The sequence below is a fragment of the Rhineura floridana genome, chromosome 6, assembly GCF_030035675.1.
Source record: "Rhineura floridana isolate rRhiFlo1 chromosome 6, rRhiFlo1.hap2, whole genome shotgun sequence".
NCBI classification, from domain to species: Eukaryota; Metazoa; Chordata; class Lepidosauria; order Squamata; family Rhineuridae; genus Rhineura; species Rhineura floridana.
Genome location: NC_084485.1, coordinates 70082442 through 70102778, shown reverse-complemented (window position 1 = coordinate 70102778; position 20337 = coordinate 70082442). Strand labels below are relative to the sequence as shown.

Sequence of the window (20337 nt, the reverse complement as noted above, 5' to 3'; positions counted from 1 at the left end):
AGCTATGACTGTCAGGCTACAACCCACAGAACATGTGTGGGCCTTTCACAGCTATGCACCCAAGGAAAGGGATACACCTCTGGGTATTCCTGCTTTCTCTAGCAGGCTGGTGAGGGGTGGAAGGAAGAGGAGCTAAGTTAGAGCTGCACACTTTTTCATAGCTGCTGAACTGGCAAAGGGTAATGCATTTGCTCTGCACTGCTTGATAGACAACCCTATTAGAACTCTCAGGCTTGTAGTGTTTGCCTCAGAGTTGCCCCCTTGGCTAGCAGATGGTCTGCTGGCTACCACCACAAAAGAGAGAAATGTTATGAATTGGCTGAGGTCTGAAAAAAGTTCCAGTTACTATGCAGAGCTGTTTCTAATAAATGATGCTGTGACTGCAAGATCCTCTTCTTAATAGCGGAAGTGAAGCATGGATGGGGAAACTTGGAGAGTGATCTGTGATGACATCACACCAGGTGGAGCTTTTTCACTGCTCTTTACCAGTGGGGAGAGAGGAGGAAGAGATGGGAAGTGACTGGTTTCAGCAACAGAAGCCAGGTGTCTCCCATAATGTCTAGCCTGCCTAAAGATTACTGTGAATATTTTTTCTGTATTTTGCCCATGAATTATGCATCTGCTATTGAAGATGCAATTATGAAAAACACCGTCCATATCAACTCAGCACATTCTTTTATATCAGTTTTGAAGCTGAACACAGTGGCCTTCTTTCAAACCTGGGAGTCTCGCGTTCCCATCATTTACACCTGAGAAAACAAAGTTCATTTTTTGCAATGCAGTTATAGCCCAAATGCAAAATCTTTAATTCAGACGATCTAGGCCAGGTCCACACAACTTATCTAAGCCAAGTCTGTTGTCTCATTGCATTTCTCGGCAATAGTATTTTATGACAGAATTTTTCATGTCAGCACTAATGCATTTAAGTAGTTTTTGGCACTTTAATTCAATAATAGAAACATGCTGTCTTATACCTTGATTTCCCATATATTTATTTATTTAACAAAAATGCATATGCTGCTTGATTGTAATAAAACCTCAAAGCGGTTTATTGAAACAAACAGAATAATAGAGTTGTAAGGGACCTTGGAAGTCCAACTCTCTGCTCAATGAAGGCTCTGCAATGCAGGATGCAACTATAGTATTCCTGACAGATGGCTGTCCAGCCTCTGCTTATACCTCCAGTGAAGAAGAGTTCACTATCGCCTGAGACAGTCTATTTTATCGTTGAACAGCTTTTAGCTTTAGGATGTCTCTCCTGATATTTAGCTAAAATCTGCTCCCCTACAATTCCCACCCATTTGTTCCAGTCTTGCCCTCTGGAGATTCAGAGAACAGTCGGTCATATCCACACCATTCACTTAAAGCACACTTATGCAACTTTAATAATAATAATAATAATAATTTAATAAAGGACAAGACTACAAATAATAAATAAGAAACATATGGGAGAAGCCCAGAAGTAAAAATAAATGAAATATAAAAGTATTTAGTCTGATTATTCTGTCTCTCTTCACAAGTTCCATAGTGTTGCAGCATAGAGTTCCCAAGATACTGGTCACTGATCCTCTATGACAATAGTCTTTTAGCTTTTGAGAGTTCTATAAACTTGCATATCTTGCTAGTGTATTTGATGCCTCTGCTCCCCCATTTATATTTATTTATTATTTGATTTATATCCTGCCCTTCCTCCCAGCAGAATTAAGTCAAACCAGACTGGATAAAAGTTTTTTTTTCTTCATCTCTCTTATTCAATGAACTTTTTGTGCCAGCTTTTCAAACATGGCCAGAAGCCAGACTTCGTCATAGCACATTTATACCTGTTATACCACTTCAACAGTCATGGCTTCTTCCAAAGAATTCTGGGAACTGTAGTATGTCAAAGGTGCTGGGTACTGCAGCTCTGTGAGAGGTCTCCCTAGGAACTCTCAGCACCCTTAACAAACTACAGTTCCTAGGATCCTTTGGGGTAAACCATGACTATTAAAGTGGTATAAGAGTGCTTTCAATGTATGTTGTGGATGTAATGCAGATTGGTCCCTCATTAAACACTGAAGTTTTTTTTATTGTTTCAGCTGCTCCCACAACATAATGCAGCCCACTGGCTATTTATGGTGGCAGGCCAGGGAAACAATAAACTTCCTGTATTTTTGCTACCAGCAAAAACAGGAGAGATGTCAAATGCCTACCAGGTCACAGTGTGCGGCTGCTGGGCTCAGTCAGGACCATTGCCAGCCTTCCTTATTAGATGGGCTGGTGGTCACATCTAGGTGGAGCTTCAGAGAAATGAACTGTGGTCTCTCTTGTGCTTTTGAAGAACCAGGGAGGGAGCTGGAACCTTAACATTCACAACTTTAAAAAGGCATCTCTTTCCAAAAGGCAAAACAGAAACAAAGGGACCAGAAAACAGAGACTGTAAATGACAGTTAAAGCATATGGACCAGTAACAAAATTATTACAGTGCAGAGGTTGCCAAGGCAGTCCTATTTTAAGGTGTCACTAGGGAAATGCCAGGTCCCCTTGTTGGTTTTCAAACAGCTGATCTCTCTCCCTGGCAGAATTGGCGGATTCGGAGCAGGGCAGAGTCAACTGCCTTGACTGATTAAAGTGATTAGGCACACAGGTGATTTATGGGCCATTGATCATGGTCTGAAGGGCATGCTCACTCTTTTGACACCTTGCAGGCTTGGAACCTATCAAGCCCAGAAACTAGGACAGCTAATCACTCCTATCAATACCCTGTGGGTTTTTTGTTTCTTATCAACATGGTTGCAAGGCTAGTTCAGTGGACAGGAGCCAAGGAGATCAAAGTTTTTGTGACTGGCTGAGTCACTAAACTTATGTAACTCACAGGGCAAGCTGATATGCATCTGCTCAGAGGTAAATTCCATTGAGTTCAATGGGACTTACTCCTAGGTAAGTGGGCACAGAATCACAGCTTTTTGTTTGCAACATAGCTTTTGTTAAGAAGTTGCCTTAGGCTGCAATCCTATGCATACTTAATAACTGATGTGTTGGCCACATCATGTGTGATGTAAGTGCTGTGTTGGGCACATCAAGCCTTAACAGAGGTTTTATCCTTCCTTCTAGCTAGCCAGTCAGCTATGCCCTCCTCTGGAATACTCCAATCCATTCCAATTCCCACTAGAGACGGAAGAATCTGTCAATTTCATTTCACTCAGTTTCCCATTTTTCCAGCTTAAATTTAGTTCTCCACATTTCTGCACCAGCCTGTGATTAAAAAAAACCTAATGAAAATTATTTAGCCTTTGTGTGAATTTCTCCCAATAAACACATTTTGTATACAGTTTTGACAAATGCATACACTTTTGCAAGGAATTTCTCCTAATATAATACTTTTTGTATGTTATTTTCACTAATATATTCATTTTTATAAACACTTTGCCATAATATATATATATTTGTAAATATTTTTTGATTGGACAACTGCATCACCAAATCTGGATATATGTGAATTTCAAAGGCTGTGTTTCAGTTCTCATATTGTTTCAGAAAGTGCAAATTGGATAGATTTGGCTACAAATATGAATTGTGTTGAATTTCTCACCCATCCCTATCTTCCACCTAGCTTTTAATTCCCCCCACCAAGGGCTCATCTACATGGGGGTTTACTGTGTGTCTGGTGCTACTCACATCCCCTTTTAATGTGCATGGTTCACATGATGTTACTGGCAAACAGAAGCTATCAAGCAGTTTTTTCTCTGTAAGTCTGTACTAACCCAATCCTCTGATGATACGAAAAGAGAAGGGAAAAACATCTTCACTCCAGATCTCTAGGGCTTGCAGACTCCGTGCACCGATGCTTTTAGGTAAATGTGTCAATCATTCCCCTCTCCATGAACATAAGAACATAAGAAGAGCCTGCTGGATCAGGCCAGTGGCCCATCCAGTCCAGCATCCTGTTCTCACAGTGGCCAACCAGGTGCCTGGGGGAAGCCCGCAAGCAGGACCTGAGTGCAAGAACACTCTCCCCTCTTCAGGCTTCCGGCAACTGGTTTTCAGAAGCATGTTGCCTCTGACTAGGGTGGCAGAGCACAGCCATCACGGCTAGTAGCCATTGAGCCCTGTCCTCCATGAATTTGTCTAATCTTCTTTTAAAGCCATCCAAGCTGGTGGCCATTACTTCGTCTTGTGGGAGCAAATTCCATAGTTTAACAATGCGCTGAGTAAAGAAGTACTTCCGTTTGTCTGTCCTGAATCTTCCAACATTCAGCTTCTTTGAATGTCCACTCCCTTCTCCTCCCTTCTTTCATTTCATTTCCTGTGGGCTGAAGAGAAAGTTCTGGCTGCTCTCTCCTGCTCTGCTGGCATTTTTATGTTGCTGAAAATGGCACCTTTGTTTTCATTTCCCCCTAACTTGTGTGAAAAGCAAAACACTGCTCAAACGAAGGTTTGTATTTCAGCTGTATTGTACCACTGAAAATACAAATAATCACACTTCTGGGTTGTTGTTGTTTTTAAAATGAAGCTAACTGGTAGAACAAACTGTGCATACTCTGTTGCCAGGTAACTAGAGGGAATGGAAATGTTAAATTAGAGGGCGTGGTCATTAGGAAACTGCGTGATTGAGCCTTCCCCTCAATGTGAACAGAAAACACTGTGTTTGCAGCTGATATTGAGCCCTTACTGTGGACAGTACAAATAGAAAAAGGAGTTAAAATGTCTTTAGTTCGAAGTAATGCTCCCATGTAGATAAGCCCCAACAGTCAGTCAACATTATGTGGCCACTGAGAATGCTGAGCCTTCATTGCACTGTTTGGGAGAGTTCTCCTCCCTAGAGATTTTTTCCTGAAAGTCCCCCCCCCGCCATACTTCTGCAAACCTCAGTGTTCTCTCAGTGTTCCCTGAATCTGTTGGTACCTCTCTCTTGTCTGTGAGCTTTTTGGTTTGGCTGCATAACCACTGGCACTATCCCCTGAAGACTGGAAAAAGAATAAGCTCCAAAATCCACAGTTGGGCAATATCTATATCAGAAAGACCAACCAAAATGGCACCAAAGTGTGGCAAGCTTTTGAGTTCTCCAGGATTCTTAATGTGGTAAGATGTTACGCAAAGCAGGGTGGGACTGGGGTGAGGGACAGCTTCCTCCCTCTGGTCTGCTCCTGGGCTATAACTTAAAGGTCTGGGCTTCAGCATTACTGTTGCTGACCTCCCTGTCTATGTTCCCTACTTAAGTGGCTTGCCACTGCTGTGAATGGAGGACAGTCATTAGATGACAGGAATTGGAAGGAATTTTACCCATATGTATGACTGGGCCTTGGTGTGGTGCATTTTTACTTTATAGCCATACTGTGGTTGCGAACTAGAAGCTAGAATTTGTCACAGATTTCGTTGCAGCTAGAAGATGATCTAGTTGCCCCATGGGCAATTAGACTCCATTGTGATTCTTCAGAGGACTTAGGCTTGGGAGACTTTATAGTGGTGAAGACTTCTGAGCAGTTGTTGACTTTGACTAAATGAGATTTTCTGCCTGTGATGTTTGTTTTGATTGTATCTGAATTATTTGGAAGTCTATCTCCCTCATTGCAGGTGCCTGGATCCCACACTGATAAGTGGGTTTTTGTCCTCTACATAAAGCACCTCTTGCCCTGGGAGCTGGGCAGTCACCATTGGGGAAAAAAAAGATGGGGAAGGGTCTGCTGTGGTTTGGTGAGTTTGTCTTTCAGTTTTCACCCCTCTTGCTGCAACTTTCAGGAAGGACAGAAGTTATCTACAGAGTTGACCTTACAATCTATAGGGCGAATGTTTTTTATAATACAAGATTGTCTTCTGAGAATGGGCAATAGTGTTCAAAATGGAGTTACATGCTTTGGACATATGTCCTATAGGGTTGTGCTAAATTTTTGCCTATGTAGAAATTTAGGGGGAAATGAGGAGTTATTGAGAGTGGGATTTTTAAAAGAACACCCCTTGCTTATCTTTTGCTGATCTCAACCTCAGCACATTTTCAAAAGAAGGCATCTTCCTGATGTGACCCCAGCCAATCAGAAATCACTTGAAGATGAATTGAACTTTGTGGTAACAGGGTAAAGGGAATAGGTCAGCTAATCAATTGTAAAGTGTGATTTCCTGAATGCATGGAATAAATTATTAAAGTAATTTAACACACTGCGATTTTCCAAATGAATAGGGGGAAAACCTTTGATTATGTATACGGAACTATGTTCTATCTGCTCCAGACTGTAATTTATAGTTTGCAAATTAATTCAGTTTAGCTCTGTTTGTTTTTCTTTTCACAATTTCCCCCCCTTTTCAATTTAATCTGTTCTAGTTGGATCTTAATGAATTATAATGTTGAAATAATGAAATAAAAATCTTTAAAAAGAGAAAGAAATCACTTAGAAAACACCATTATATCATGCCATTGTGTGGCCAATCAGATCTGGCTATGTGATGATGATGCCATGAAGCCAAATCAGAGAGAGGGCTGGAAGTACAGGGTACCTGGTGATGCTTAGTAATCAAACTGATTTGGCGACATAAGGATTAGGCGACACAATGACATTCCAAAGCCAAATAAAAGTAAAGGCAATACTTTTTGTGAACATTTTTGCCCTAGCACACAGCCACCAAATAACCCCAGAAATGGACATGGGATGATGGTGGTGCATTTCACAGGGGGAAATTTTGTGTAAGACATGACCCCTCCATTTTGGTTCAACTCTACTTTCAAATACCGATAATAATATTTTTAGTTGTTTCTGACATACTCACTTTTCTTTTGCAGGTTTGGCTGTTTTGCTGCAGCTGCAGCTTGGTAAGAAACCTTTCCCTCACGGTTAATGAGAATAAAGTAAGGCAGTTATATTCATTATGCTGTTATCATCCACAAAGGGTCACACAATGAATATGACTGCCTTAGGTAATAATGACTATTCCAGCATTGAGGTTTCTGGAATGGATAACACTCTTAAAAAGTATAATTCATTGATATTTTAAGATAAGGAGTTCATAGGGACACAAGTTTGGAAACTCAATAGGACCAACAAAAGGAAGACCAGACTTCCTGGAAGGAAAGTGGGATTATTTTTAACTGTGTGGTATCATTTGTATGATTCTTTCTTCCATTGTGTTTTTTTTAGCAAAACAGCTGCAGAGAGCATAGGGCACAGACAGTGAGAAAAGGGGCTGCTACTGAGCTCTTTCCCTTCCAGCTGTTAATTTGTCAAATGGTCCTGCCCAGCTGCTTTCCTATGGGTTAAAGGGCACCCATGAATATGTTTCCCCAACTTTGTGCAACATTTTAAAATCTTCCAATTCTGAAACAAAGTAGACCTTCCCCAATCCATGCATTTGAAGGGGAGCATCTGTAAAGGAGAGCAGAGTCTATACACACAAGCTCTCCCTGTGATTTGGAACTCTGATCTAGGGTTGGAGTTCACTTGCTGGAGCCGTTTTGAATCTCTTTTTGCCTGACCTGCAGGGGGTACTGTTCCATTCCCCCCTCCCCTGATTTCTTTTGCTTTTACCAATCCGTTTTTTCTCCTAAAAAAATAGCTTAATTCATACCAGTATATCATCACTCTTCTAGTAGATGCTCTATTTGTTTTTGTATTTAAATGTAGATGAGACAGTTAATTACTCATCAAATCTGTCTCTTGTCTCAGGTTTACTGTCTTTCTGCAGGCTGTCAACAAATTCCCCACTCCCACCCCGCCATTAAACTAGCCTCCTTCTTATGAATTTATCTTTGTTTCAGTTATCTGATGTAAATTTGAAAGTTGAAAACTGAACCACTGCTGAGTTAAACTTCATTTGGTACATTTAGTCTGTCTGAAGAGTTAAACAATCAAAATTAACCAGCAAAAACTTGATATTGCTGGATTCACAGCACAGCAATGAATGATCACTTAAAAAAAATATTAAAATACCTTCCTTCTATTCCCATGCTCCCAGTTTGTCCTTTAAAAACAAAAACAGCATAAAGAATGAAGTTCCGAACCACAGAATGAAGTTCCGAACCACATGTTTAAACGCAAAGCTGATGATTTCAAATACTCAAAATTTCAGGCGGGGGGGGGAGCCTTATTATAAACTGATCAGTTAATTTAATTTTTATATTATTTCTGCCAGTGTGAGCCAGTGTGCTCTGAGGGACTGGATGGAGTAGTAATTAGAGTACCAGGCCCAGGACTAGTTAGTCCTAGAGCACACTGCCTATTTTACTAGCTATAATGGTTTTTATAGCTGGATTGAATGGCAAATGAAAGTAAGAAATGAAAGTGAACCTCACAAAAGTTCATCTTGGCTTTCCAGGTACTGCCTACAAACTAGTGTGCTATTTCACTAATTGGGCCCAGTATCGGCCAGAACCAGCCAAATACTTCCCGAACAACATTGATCCAAATCTCTGTACTCATTTGACCTATGCCTTTGCCACTATGAATCAACATAAGATTGCCCCTTATGAATGGAATGATGAAGACAGGCTCTTCCCAGAGTTTCAGGCACTTAAGAAAAGGTCAGTACTTACTTTTTCTAGAATGATTTGGAAATGGGTGGTATTCCAACTAAGTCATACTCAGAGAGCACACCCACTGATTTCAGTGTGTCTACTTTGAATATGACTTAGTTGGATATCACCCTTTAGTTATATGTATCTGTCTGTCTATGGGTGCCACCAGACTGTCAGTATTTTGCAGCCGGGATTAAAGTGCATACTAGACATTTAGGTTTGTGCAATTAAAGAAGATTAAAGCACTCTATCACAGCAATCCACTCCCCCCCCTAAAATGGACTTTTACAGTTAGGAAAGTGATGTGGAAATGCACTGAATAGTGTGGGATGAACAATTTATTAACAGAAAGACATGTTAACAGCCCACAATCAAATCAGGATGAATTCAGGACAAATGCTAATTGTTGGATAGTGTCCCCACAGACTAATCAGGAGGAATGCTATATAAAGGCTGGCCGCAGGTTCCCTCCAGACTGGCTTTTTAAAAATGTATGCAACATGTCATTGATGCAATAATAGTGCATTAGTTGTGAATTTATAGTGGACTGTCCACACATAATTCCTCTTTATTGGTTTTGTAATGCTTCCTCAGTATTCCCACCTGAGGTGCACTCTTGCATTTTAGCACAGGAAAAACAGGACACACACACCCTGGAATATTTGTGCTATGAAAAGTTACAGGATTTCTGGAGGAAGCTGTGGGACATGCACTGATTGGAAACGAAGCAGTATGCACATCCCAAAACTGTTGCCAGCTCAAACAGTATTGAAAATGGGATTATGTATAACTGCCCTGGTAACATCTGGAGGAGCCCTATCTATCTGCACATGTAGTCTTAACAAAAATCCTTTAATTTTTTTATAGCATTGATCCTCTTTCTATTTTTTTAAATAGCAAAAAAAACCTTATTAATTAATTTCAAGGAACTGAAAGGGTCTTGAAATGACACTAACGATAATAATAAATAATTCTGTGGCTTTTTGTATGTGTTCGACATCTTAACATTCTATTAAAATTTCATTTTGATTCTGAAGTTACAAAGCAAGTTTCCAGACTGATATTCCCTTACATGTTTTACAGCAACCCGAATCTTGTCACCGTGCTAGCTATTGGAGGCTGGAATTTTGGCACACAGAAGTGAGTATCCTTTGTTTCCACATTCACTATTAATGGTGACAGTATGAAAACTTTGAACTTACAGAGTGTGTTCCTGTTGAGTGTTTAAAATGGAAGCTGTTATGAGATTCAGGCCACAGTGATAGTTTTGAACATAAAGCAATGACCTGAAGTTAAATTCTAACAGTAGTCAAGGATTAAGATATGGATTCTGATAATAAATTACTGCAGCAGGGTAAAAGTAACTTTTGATGAGGGGTTCTGGTGCACAGGTTATTTAGCAATAGGACTAATGAAAGTGATGACCATTGACATTATACATGGAGAGATTATAGGCAGGCTTGTGTATGCTGTGAGCTAAATAAACACACACAAGCAACAAATCACTATTTTGTGGCAAGGTAATCTAGTTCTATGCCAAAAATTCTGGGAGCTGTATAAATTATGCAAAATGAACCTATTTGCATGCATTTCTTTCATTTGCATGATTTATTCTGATTCTGATAACCAGGGGGAACTGTCCAGGGTACTGAAACCTCACTTTCCTGGATTACTCCTACTTAGTCCTCCTTCTGGCTTCTTCTAAGCACAACACAATGCCCACATTGTCATACTTCTTGTCTTGGGTGCCTTTTACATGTCACCCAAGCCACCTGTCCACGAGCAGTGTCTGCATGGTTGGAGTGCTATTTAAATCACTCATCCGTAAGAGTGGGGACTGATTGCATGGGTTCCAGCCAAGGAATCAACGTTTTCTAGGAGGGACTGCCAGTTACATGGGAAAGATCCATAGGATCAGACCTTCTCAAATGATTGGGTCATTTAAACATTACCACAATTGTACTGAACTTACAAGTTCTGAATAGTGTGGTTCAGGACAGATGCTCTTGGAGGTCACTGATTCATAGGGTCGCCATAAGTCGTAATTGACTTGAAGGCACATAACAACAACAAAAACAATTGTACTGAAGATTGTTTTGAATAAGTGGCCCCAACATGGTTCTGATGATGTTTACAGAGCATCCTGCATCATGCATTAAGTCAGGCAAGAAGTTAGCTGCAATTCTTAAGAGTGTAAATTGTGCATTCATTACCAGCTGCTACTTTTGCACAATGTGATAGTAGATTACACACAATTCTGATTATGGGGCTGTATGACAACAGTCGGTGTAATAGAAAGAGAATGATATCTAAACTGCATGTAAGGGCATGTGGGAGATTGTCTATGACTGTTCTCTTCCTAGGTTCACTGAAATGGTTGCCACAGCTGCCAATCGTAAAATCTTCATTGATTCAGTGAGTGAATATCTCTGTAAGTTTGATTTTGATGGGATTGACCTGGACTTTGAATACCCAGGATCCAGGGGCAGCCCTCCTGAAGACAAACAACGCTTCACCATCCTGATTCAGGTGAGAAACCAATGCACTAGCATTGATAATCACTGATAATAAGTTCAGGAGAGAATCAGTACTAATTATTGATTCCCAAAACATATTTGAAACCACCCTTTCCTATGTCCCACACTTGCACATAAAAGCTGTGTACAGCTATTTACTATGGGACTTACGTACTGCATGAAAATTTAAATAACTGGGACAAAGCACTTCTGGTGTAATTGGGAAGGTTAAACAACATAATAGTTAGGTGAGCACTGCTACAATGGAGATGTACACCATACAGCAGGTGAAATCCTGTCTTCAAAGATTTAAGAGAATAGCAGCGACAACAGCTAAAATATAAGCAGCAGGACATGAACAGTAATTTAATAATAAAAGCAACTTTAAAAGGGGTAGGCATGTTAGTCACTTGCAGAAAACAACAAAAGAGAGTACTATGGCATCATATTCCCCTAAATACTGTTGTATTGTGGCATAAACATTCTCTGAAATCTTATGCTACAATAAATATGTTAGTCTTTAAGGCAGGACTAGGAAAATGCTGGTCCCTGGGCTGGATGTGGCCTCTGGCAGGTTCTCATCTGGCCATGTTCCCTCCTCTCCAGCCTTGCCCACACAGCAAGGTACTGATAGAGGAGGAGATAGATGAAGGAAGAGAGGTGCCACAAGACTCTGCCATTATTAATATATAATAGCTATAACAGCAGCCTTTTAAAAGTGCACAAAATTGTCTGGGTGGGTGTTGCTCATCACTAATTGTGCAAAAAAAAAATCCCATAGGTATGACTATTGCACTTTTCACACACTAAAAAACACAACTAAAGTTCTTGGGGCAAGAATTCAATTTTTATCACATACAAAAATATTGTGCAGGAAAAATGCAAACAGCACGGCCTTGAGATAAGAGATGTGTACAAATGTGCAACAGACTATTGGTGGGGAAAGTCTCTTACATTTGGAAGATGTCTGTAGTGTAGTAGATCAAACCTATTGTTTGGCAAGGATCTCACTTTTTTATATATTTACCAATTAAGGTGGCTGGTGAATTAACCCTAAATTTAAGGTGTATTGTAGAGGAATTTTTTTAACTTGCAAGAGTTTATGAGGGATATTAAGAAGGAGTGGTTTCAAAGAAATTTGAGGAATTGATAATTAATTCTGAAAATGTCTGCTTTAGAAATGTGTGGGCAACAAATGCTCATGGTTCTCGAACTCTCTCTGTAGGAAATGCTGGCTGCTTTTGAGAACAATAAATGTGACGGTAAAAGGCTTTTGATCACAGCAGCAGTTTCTGCTGGCAAAGGGACCATTGATGCAGGATATGAAATTGCTGAGATAGGACAGTAAGTAGCGTGAAGTTCTACTGAGGTTTCAAAAAGCAATTTGGTGGTTCCTAGCTCACTGCTTGAGAAACAATGGTCTATGTACTAACTATAACATTTTGTTTTGTTTGATTTACGCCAGACTTTTAGATATCATCAGTGTAATGTGTTATGACTTCCATGGAGGCTGGGACACCTGTACAGGACATAACAGCCCACTGTATTTGGGATCCAAAGACCAAGGCGATTTGAAGTATTTCAACTGTGTAAGGAAAGCATCCTGATCCTATAAATACCATCATTGTGGTGTTTTTTCAAGAGACGGATGAAAACACTGAGTATTAATTCCCCCCTTTCCCCTCCTTCTCAGGATTACGCCATGCAATACTGGAAAGACAATGGTGCCCCAGTTGAGAAGCTCATGATGGGATTCCCCACCTATGGACGCACCTTCAGGCTTACTACGTCAGATACAGGTGTCTGTGCACCTGTTTCTGGGGCTGGCTCAGCTGGAACTTACACCCGTGAGGCAGGCTTCTGGGCCTATTATGAGGTAAAGATCACAGCCTGATCTTGTAAACTCTCCAGTTCTGCTTCACTTGCCAGACATTTCTTGTGTACCAAATAGGATTACAACCACTTGCCTACTTCCACAGGAGAGCCTCCTAGCACTACTGAGGCAATGCTTTTCTGTAAATAGTTGGAAGAAGAATTAAAAAGAAGTTCCCACTCAGCATTTAATATGTGCTATATCTGCTAGCAATGCCCTTCCCCATGGTTAATAGTCTTCTCTAACTATCACAATGCAAACTGCCTGCATTGACTTGGCCACTAACTCAGAGTGTCAGGTTCAACAGCACCATTCATAAAAGCACCACATCTAGGCCAAGACACTGAGACCAAGTCCAGCCACCAGGGACTATTGAAGGCTTAGACTCCCAAACTTGAAAACCCCCAAACTGCAGCCCCTCAGCTGGACCATGCAGAGGGGCCAGCATTCTTGCTCACAAAGGTCTCCCAAAGGTCTCCTCACTTCTACAGTCAGCCTATTCAGCAAGAGGCAATTGAAAGAATACCAGGCTCCAGGCCAGAGACCAGTTTCTTTAAGGATTTTGGTTCTCCAGCAAGGGGGAAGAGTTTGGGAGAGGTAGCTAGGCTGAATATGTAAGAACTCAGTAAGCTCTTTTCAGAACAAGTCATCTTTTCTCTCAGATTTGTTCAGGATCCTGAATGACCTGTCTCTGACCACTCTTGTGTTTTGACCTGTGACTTTTGAGTGGAGAACAGCTCCTTGCCTTTCAATTTCATTCCAGTTATCTGCACCAAGCCTGTGCCTGACCAGATTCCTCCACACTCCACCATGGGCTTATCCTGGCCAGAACTAGACATTATTGCTTTGTCAGTTTGGCTCATTTTATTGATTCCAGCTAGGCCAATTAATGAGTAATTTCTCCTTGAATAGCCCCTTTGTGAATTGTTCCATGTCAGTTTTGCTTCCTATGAGGTGTAGGCCTTTAATTACTCATTTCCTTTCAATGATTTTTCTTTTTTAAATAGTGAAATAGTGAACTTCAGAGAGCCTGTTTATCACCAATTCAACAGTAAGCCATATAATAGGCTACACTCACAGAAAGGATGATATAATGGCATGAGCACCTAAAAAGCTTTAATAGCACTTTGTCTGTACTGGACAGGCTGGAACAATTGTGTTTTATTACAAAAACACACAACCCCATTACAAATTAGGTATAAAGTGACCAAAGCAGGGGAAAACAGAAACTATGTGAAAGTCTGTGCTTTGAAGATACCACTATCTGAATGAATGGATGAATGAATGAATGAAAAATAAATGGCAATTCTAGAGAAAAGGGTAAATGCGGAAATATCTTTGGCTGGAGCTGAAAGACTTAGAATTCCATGTCCTGTCACCTTTTTATCTGCTCTGTACTCTTTCCACATTGCTTAATTAATTGGGGGAAACGATTATGTTGGTCTTCCTCTGTTAGTCAGTCAGTCCAGGATCATTTGAACAGTCCTAACCTCTTGGAACTGTGGCTTAATATTGTAGAAGGACAATCTGACCTCACCGAATGTATTCTGACTATTTTAATTATATTAAAAAACATTGCTTAATGGCAATAGTTCTGCAAACCACTAATGTGCTACACAAGTTGAGAGGATTACCAGATGGCACAGTTAGCACTGACTAAGGGTGCTGAATTAGTGGATTGTTCCAAGTGTTTTCACAGTGCTAGTGCAGGTCCCCAGGCTATTAGGAGCTCCTCCCCACATGCTAGTCTTACATTGTTTAAGTACCTAAATTAGTTTTTGCCATAAATGTTTCTATATATAGCTATGATACTTGTGCTAGCATTTCAAACAGTATAAGCTGTTTTAGCTTATCAAATGCTATTTCTTGTCTTCAGTAGATACTTATTGACGGCTTGTTTTTGCTGTCCTCTGTTTCCAGGTTCATGCTCTCTCTTAGGTAAGATTTGACCTAGAAAGCCAGTTTGGTGCATTAATGGTTTACTCTGTCCAGAGTTTCAGATCGAACCCTTAAAAATATGTGATCATTCAGAGATATGTGATTGTCAGGAGATATATATGTTTATTAGATTTTAGCTTGCTGAATCAGCACAAAACATTCACTGGAGGCCAAGATAAACCTACATTGACTTCCTCTTGCATTAAGAATTGCAGAATCTTTTTAATGTTTTCAACAGATTTGCACATTTTTAAAGACTGCCACAATAAAATGGATTGATGACCAGAAAGTTCCATATGCCTACAAGGATAACGAATGGGTTGGATATGACAACACTTGCAGCTATCAATACAAAGTAAGACTTTAACACCCCCCCTAATATTAGGTTATACTTGGACTGCATGTATGAACAGAAGTATGATTTAGCAGAGATGTGATTACCACTCTCCAAATAATAAGTAATTTTACTTATTATACATGAAATGGAAAGGAAAGATGCTGTGGAATTCTTATTAAATAGTGTTTACTTATTTATTTGGTTAGGTCAAATACCTGAAGGACAATCATTTTGGAGGTGCCATGGTTTGGGCGATTGATCTGGATGATTTTCTGGGCACTTTCTGTAATGAGGGAAAATATCCTTTAATAAGTGAGCTGAAGAGACTTCTTGAAACAAATGGTAAGATATTTCCAGGGGGATATCCATGCTAGGGTCAAGTGGCACCTTAAAGACTAACAAATTTACTATGGCAAAAGTCTCCATAGGATACAGTTCATGTCATCAGATGCATGAAGAGGAATCCTAAATTGGCAAGCATATATACACATGAAGGGTGGGTGTTGCTGTAGAGGAGTGAGGTCAGAGGAAAATGAAATGCAGAAAGAACAGACTGTTGATTACCTGAAAGCAAAAAGCTGCAGTGACCAATTAACAAGGCAGCATTGATGATGACACAAACATCTCAGCATTAACACATGTAGTGTGATAAATGTAATCTCAGTTTAAGCACTGGTGACAAAATTAAATTGTCTGATAAATTGTAATTCAGTGGTTTCCCGCTAGAGTTTCCATTTATAACTCCTATGCTCAATGATCTATGTCACAAGGAGAATAAGCAAGTTTTTCCTGCTCAGCTGTGGTAAAATTCCCCTTTATACTGAAAGGCATTGTTAAGTAAATAGACAATTTGACTTGCTATTTCAAAAATAAATATGGCTCCAAGACTAGCAATGGCTGTATACTGCTAGTAAATCACCAGCAAAAAAACACGAATCCTTTAGCGCTTGGTCATAACTGGTGACCTTGCACTGCAGCAAGGGCATGTTCCCAGAAAAATTGCTATGCCATTGCTTGTCTCACAAGAGCAATTATATTCAACACTGGCAGGGTGGAATGGAGCAAGACTTTCTTTGATTTCTTTGTGCTGTGTTTGCAGGGCATCTCATACTGAGAATAATCAAATCCTGTGATTATTTTAGCCTCAGATATGTTTCCACACAATCGTAGTATTGCAAAGCATTTGAGAGTTTTTTCAGGAATTCACAGCTAGTGCCTAAACTTTGACCTGGTTCAGACATTTAGGCCTATGTGGGAGTCTTCATGTAATGCAACAATGCTTGTGCCCCCTCCTCTGCATGACACAGATAATGTCACACATGACACGGTTATTCCATGTGGATACTCAGTTGTGCAGGTGCCCAAGTCCCCTCTCAGAAAGGGATCCTTATAGAATGCTTGCTTTGTACCAGTGGAGACTGGTGGCTCCAATGTTGGTGGGGCAGTGAATCTGCTCCAGAGTTTAGTCTGAACTTTCAAGAAGCTATCCAAGCACCCTGGACAGCTCCTTGAAAGTTCAGACTAAAGCCCAGAGTAGATTCACTGCCCCACTGACATTGGAGCCACCAGTCTCCACTGCTTAGTACATGAGGTTATCAGCTTGCTGCAGGAGAGGGACATGGATGTTCCTCCACTATGCAAAGACTTTTGCTGGCCTGCTAATGTCCATCAGACCTGAGATTTAGCTTTATGCCAGGCTGACCAGAAGCAGAAGATGTGACCACAAACACATTGGAGGGTCAGGTGCCAGATCAGGTAAACAAAGGCCAAGGGCCTGGGTCAGAGATGGAGTCAAAAGACATGCTGGTGAATGAGCAGATAAAACCAAAAGGCTGGAGGCAGGAACGTAGTCAAAGATGCATCAGAGGACAGTTGCCAGATGAGGTGAAGCAAAGCAAGGTAAGGCAGTTTGTGTTACTCTGTCTGACAGGTTACTCAGGCTAAGAATGCAGCTTGGAATAAGAGTTGCAGACTGTCACCTAGGCCCCTGTTAGTTCCTCTACTCACATGATCTTGGGTGGACGGAAGAATTGCAGCTCCACCCAACATATGGATGGTGCAGCAGCAATGTAGAGATTGGACTGGTAATTCCTTAGTTTGAGGGCTATCATGGTGACTCAGGGAGTAAGGTGACAGGGCTCTGCTGCCTGAGTCACTTAGTGCCTTCCACTGGGCTCTGTTGACATAAATGTGAGGGTCCGAATGTGGGAGGGTGCAATGATAGGATCTGGAATTTGAACTGTCTCTCAGTATACATACACTACAGTGACATTGGTCATGTCGCCACTTTCCAAATGGCAGAAACAGAAAGCATATGCCAATGCTGGCCCTAGGGATGGAGATTTCAAAATCACTACGTAGTAGGAGTTGAATTTGCTGTTCTGAGCTTGGGACCAATTCACAATTTATGCAGCAGAGGCATTTATCACTTGTACACAATATTCCAAGGTGTGAATTCTCTAAAGTAGGGCTGTCACCCAATTAAAGAAATCTTAGCGTAGCCATGTTTAGCTTAGTTATGAGCTTCAGAGGATTGACCCATAGATAGAGCTTAAATATGAATGGAGTAAAAACAACAGGTGGTATCCCACAAAGTAGTTCAAGGACGCAAGGACTTCTGACTCCCCAATGGAACTTCCCCTTCCTCTCGTCTCCCCATACACCCCTAGATATGTTCTGGGGTTTTTCCCAAACCTCTGGAGCAGATTTGGGGAGGTTTATGGAAGGAATGCAGCGAGAAGAGAAGGAGGGAAGTTCTGTTACACAAGCAAAAATGCTTGCGCTAACAGAACTACTTTGTTAGATAGTTCTGAAACAAGAAGTACAATTTCTGTGATTTTTTTAGATGATGCACCTATATGTAATCATATTATTTATGATTATAACTTTGTTTATGTATTGGCTTATACTACACAGATTCAAGGTGATTTACACAGCACAGAAATATTGTTGTTGTTGTTGTTGTTGTTATTATTACTATTATTATCATCATCATCCCTAGTGACTTACACCATGTTAAAACAATGACAAATAAAACAAATAAAACATAACAATAACAAGGGAAGTAATAGTCCCACTATATTCTGCATTAGTCAGGCCTCATCTGGAATACTGTGTTCAGTTCTGGGTGCCTCATTTTAAGTAAGATATAGACAAGTTAGAGCGGGTTCAGAAGAGGGCGACGAGGATGATAGCCGGTATGGAGAACAAGTCTTATGAGGAAAGGTTGAAGGAACTTGGCATGTTCAGTCTGGTGAAGAGAAGGCTGAGGGGCGACATGATTATACTCTTTAAGTACCTGAAGGGCTGTCACATAGAGGAGGGTACAGATTTGTTCTCTGCTGCCCCAGAGGGTAGGACTAGGTCTAATGGTTTTAAATTGCAGGAGCGTAGATTCAGATTGGACATTAGAAGGAACTTCTTGACAGTAAGGGCAGTTCGGCAATGGAACCGACTGCCTAGGGAGTTGGTGGGATCCCCTTCGCTGGATGTTTTTAAGCAGAGGCTGGACAGCTATCTGTGGGAGATGCTCTAGCTGTGGATTTCCTGCTGTGAGCAGGGGGTTGGACTCGATGGCCTACAAGGCCCCTTCCAACTCTATGATTCTATAAACAACAAAAACAATAGCAATAAAAATAAAAAATGCAATTAAAATTACATATAAAAGACTAAAAGTGATCTTGCATGAATTAAAACAATTCAAAACTTCCAACTACTACAACAAACATTAGTACACTTGCCAATATACTAGTAGTAGACATCACCTTTGAAATGGGAAAGAGGATATGCCTGTTTTAAGATGGTGCTTACCATCTTTGTTTTTTAAAATAAATATTTGTATAATACATTCTCTCTATGTATATTTTAAAATAATCTGCTGCTGATTCATTGGAGTACTTTTTTAGTTGGTTAAAATATTTACTTGCTTATTTTAATCAATTAATCTGCTAAACATTGCAGCCCTTTTCTAATATATGAAGAGGCAGATGCCTGTAACCAAGTGGTGGAAGGAAGAAGCACTGATTTGTGGCTTCCTCACTGCATGCCAACCATATGATCCCACATAATTTGCCAACAAACATCACTGCTTCGCAGGGTCCTATGTTCACTAGGGGTCACAGAGTATCCAAGCAGCAGACCAGACTTCTATGTAAAATGTAAAACCAATCCCTAGATGCCCATAAGCATCAATGAAATTAATTGCATTTGCAAGAATGCAAGGAGATCGGATGTCTTTGGTTGATGTATGCACCCAATGAGCATTCCTTGGGAGCTATTTATTTGTTTCTAGATCTATATGCCTGCACATCTTCCTTGGGTAGCTTAGAAATGTGGGAGTCTTCTAGCATGATTTAGTATGGATATAGTTTTCTTATTATGTTATTAAATATTCATTCTAGAGCCCATTGTGCCAGACTGCCATGATGGTGAAACTACTACCCCAACTACTACTACAACTAATGGAGATACAGACACTACTACTACTACAACTGTTGGCCCCCCAGTGCCTGGTAACTTTTGTGCCAACCAACCAGATGGTATCCACGCTGACCCAGAAGACAATACCAAATTCTACATGTGTGATAACAAGGTGACTTACAGCTTCAGCTGTACATCTGGGTTGGTTTTTGATGACAGCTGCAAGTGCTGCAACTTCCCTTAGATATTAACAAAAGTATTCCAACAAGGAGAGATGATTAAAAACATGTAGCTATATGGTCCGCAGCAGACCCTTTTCTTTACAATAAAACCCTACAGGCATGACTCAATTATGTTTGTGCTGATTTTTTTTGTAAAATGTGTTGGCTGGGTGTCTTTACTTTAATTCGTTATATATATATATATAAACACAACAGTTCATATTATCTTCTATGTTCCCCAACACAATGTCACAGACCTGAATGTGGCTCAGTCTGCACTGGCCCATTGTGCATGGGATGGGATCCCCAAAGGGGCTTAAAAATGCAGAAGGCTTGATCCAAAGGTATATGATGCAGCAATCTTGTTATAGCTAAGCTCAGGAACATTAGAAGCTGCCTTCTTTGACCATCTAGCCCGGTTTTATCTACTCTGACTGGCAATGACTCTTCAGATTTCCAGGCAGATAGTATTTCATAAAGTATTTCCTGCTACCTGATCCTTTTAACTGGAAATGCTAGTGATTAAATCTTGGACCTGCAGCATGGTAAGCATGTGC

General features: G+C 40.5%; 1 protein-coding gene across 1 annotated transcript; it reads left to right on the top strand.

Moving 5' to 3' along the window:
• The first annotated feature begins 5645 nt into the window (after window positions 1-5645).
• Window positions 5646-19803, top strand: LOC133386675 (acidic mammalian chitinase-like). The gene is made up of 11 exons (XM_061630385.1): window positions 5646-5670; window positions 6749-6778; window positions 8278-8482; window positions 9560-9616; window positions 10840-11005; window positions 12218-12336; window positions 12458-12581; window positions 12686-12868; window positions 15042-15158; window positions 15347-15482; window positions 19541-19803. Exons 1-11 carry the CDS (start codon window positions 5646-5648, stop codon window positions 19801-19803), a joined length of 1425 nt encoding a protein of 474 aa, XP_061486369.1.
• The last annotated feature ends 534 nt before the right edge of the window (window positions 19804-20337 follow it).

Excerpts from the sequence above, each read along its gene's own strand:
- LOC133386675 (XM_061630385.1), top strand. The coding sequence starts at position 5,646 with ATGGGGAAGGGTCTGCTGTGGTTTG. Across the intron at positions 8,483-9,559 it reads TTTCAGGCACTTAAGAAAAG|CAACCCGAATCTTGTCACCG; the intron begins GTCAGTACTTAC and ends CATGTTTTACAG. Across the intron at positions 9,617-10,839 it reads TGGAATTTTGGCACACAGAA|GTTCACTGAAATGGTTGCCA; the intron begins GTGAGTATCCTT and ends TTCTCTTCCTAG.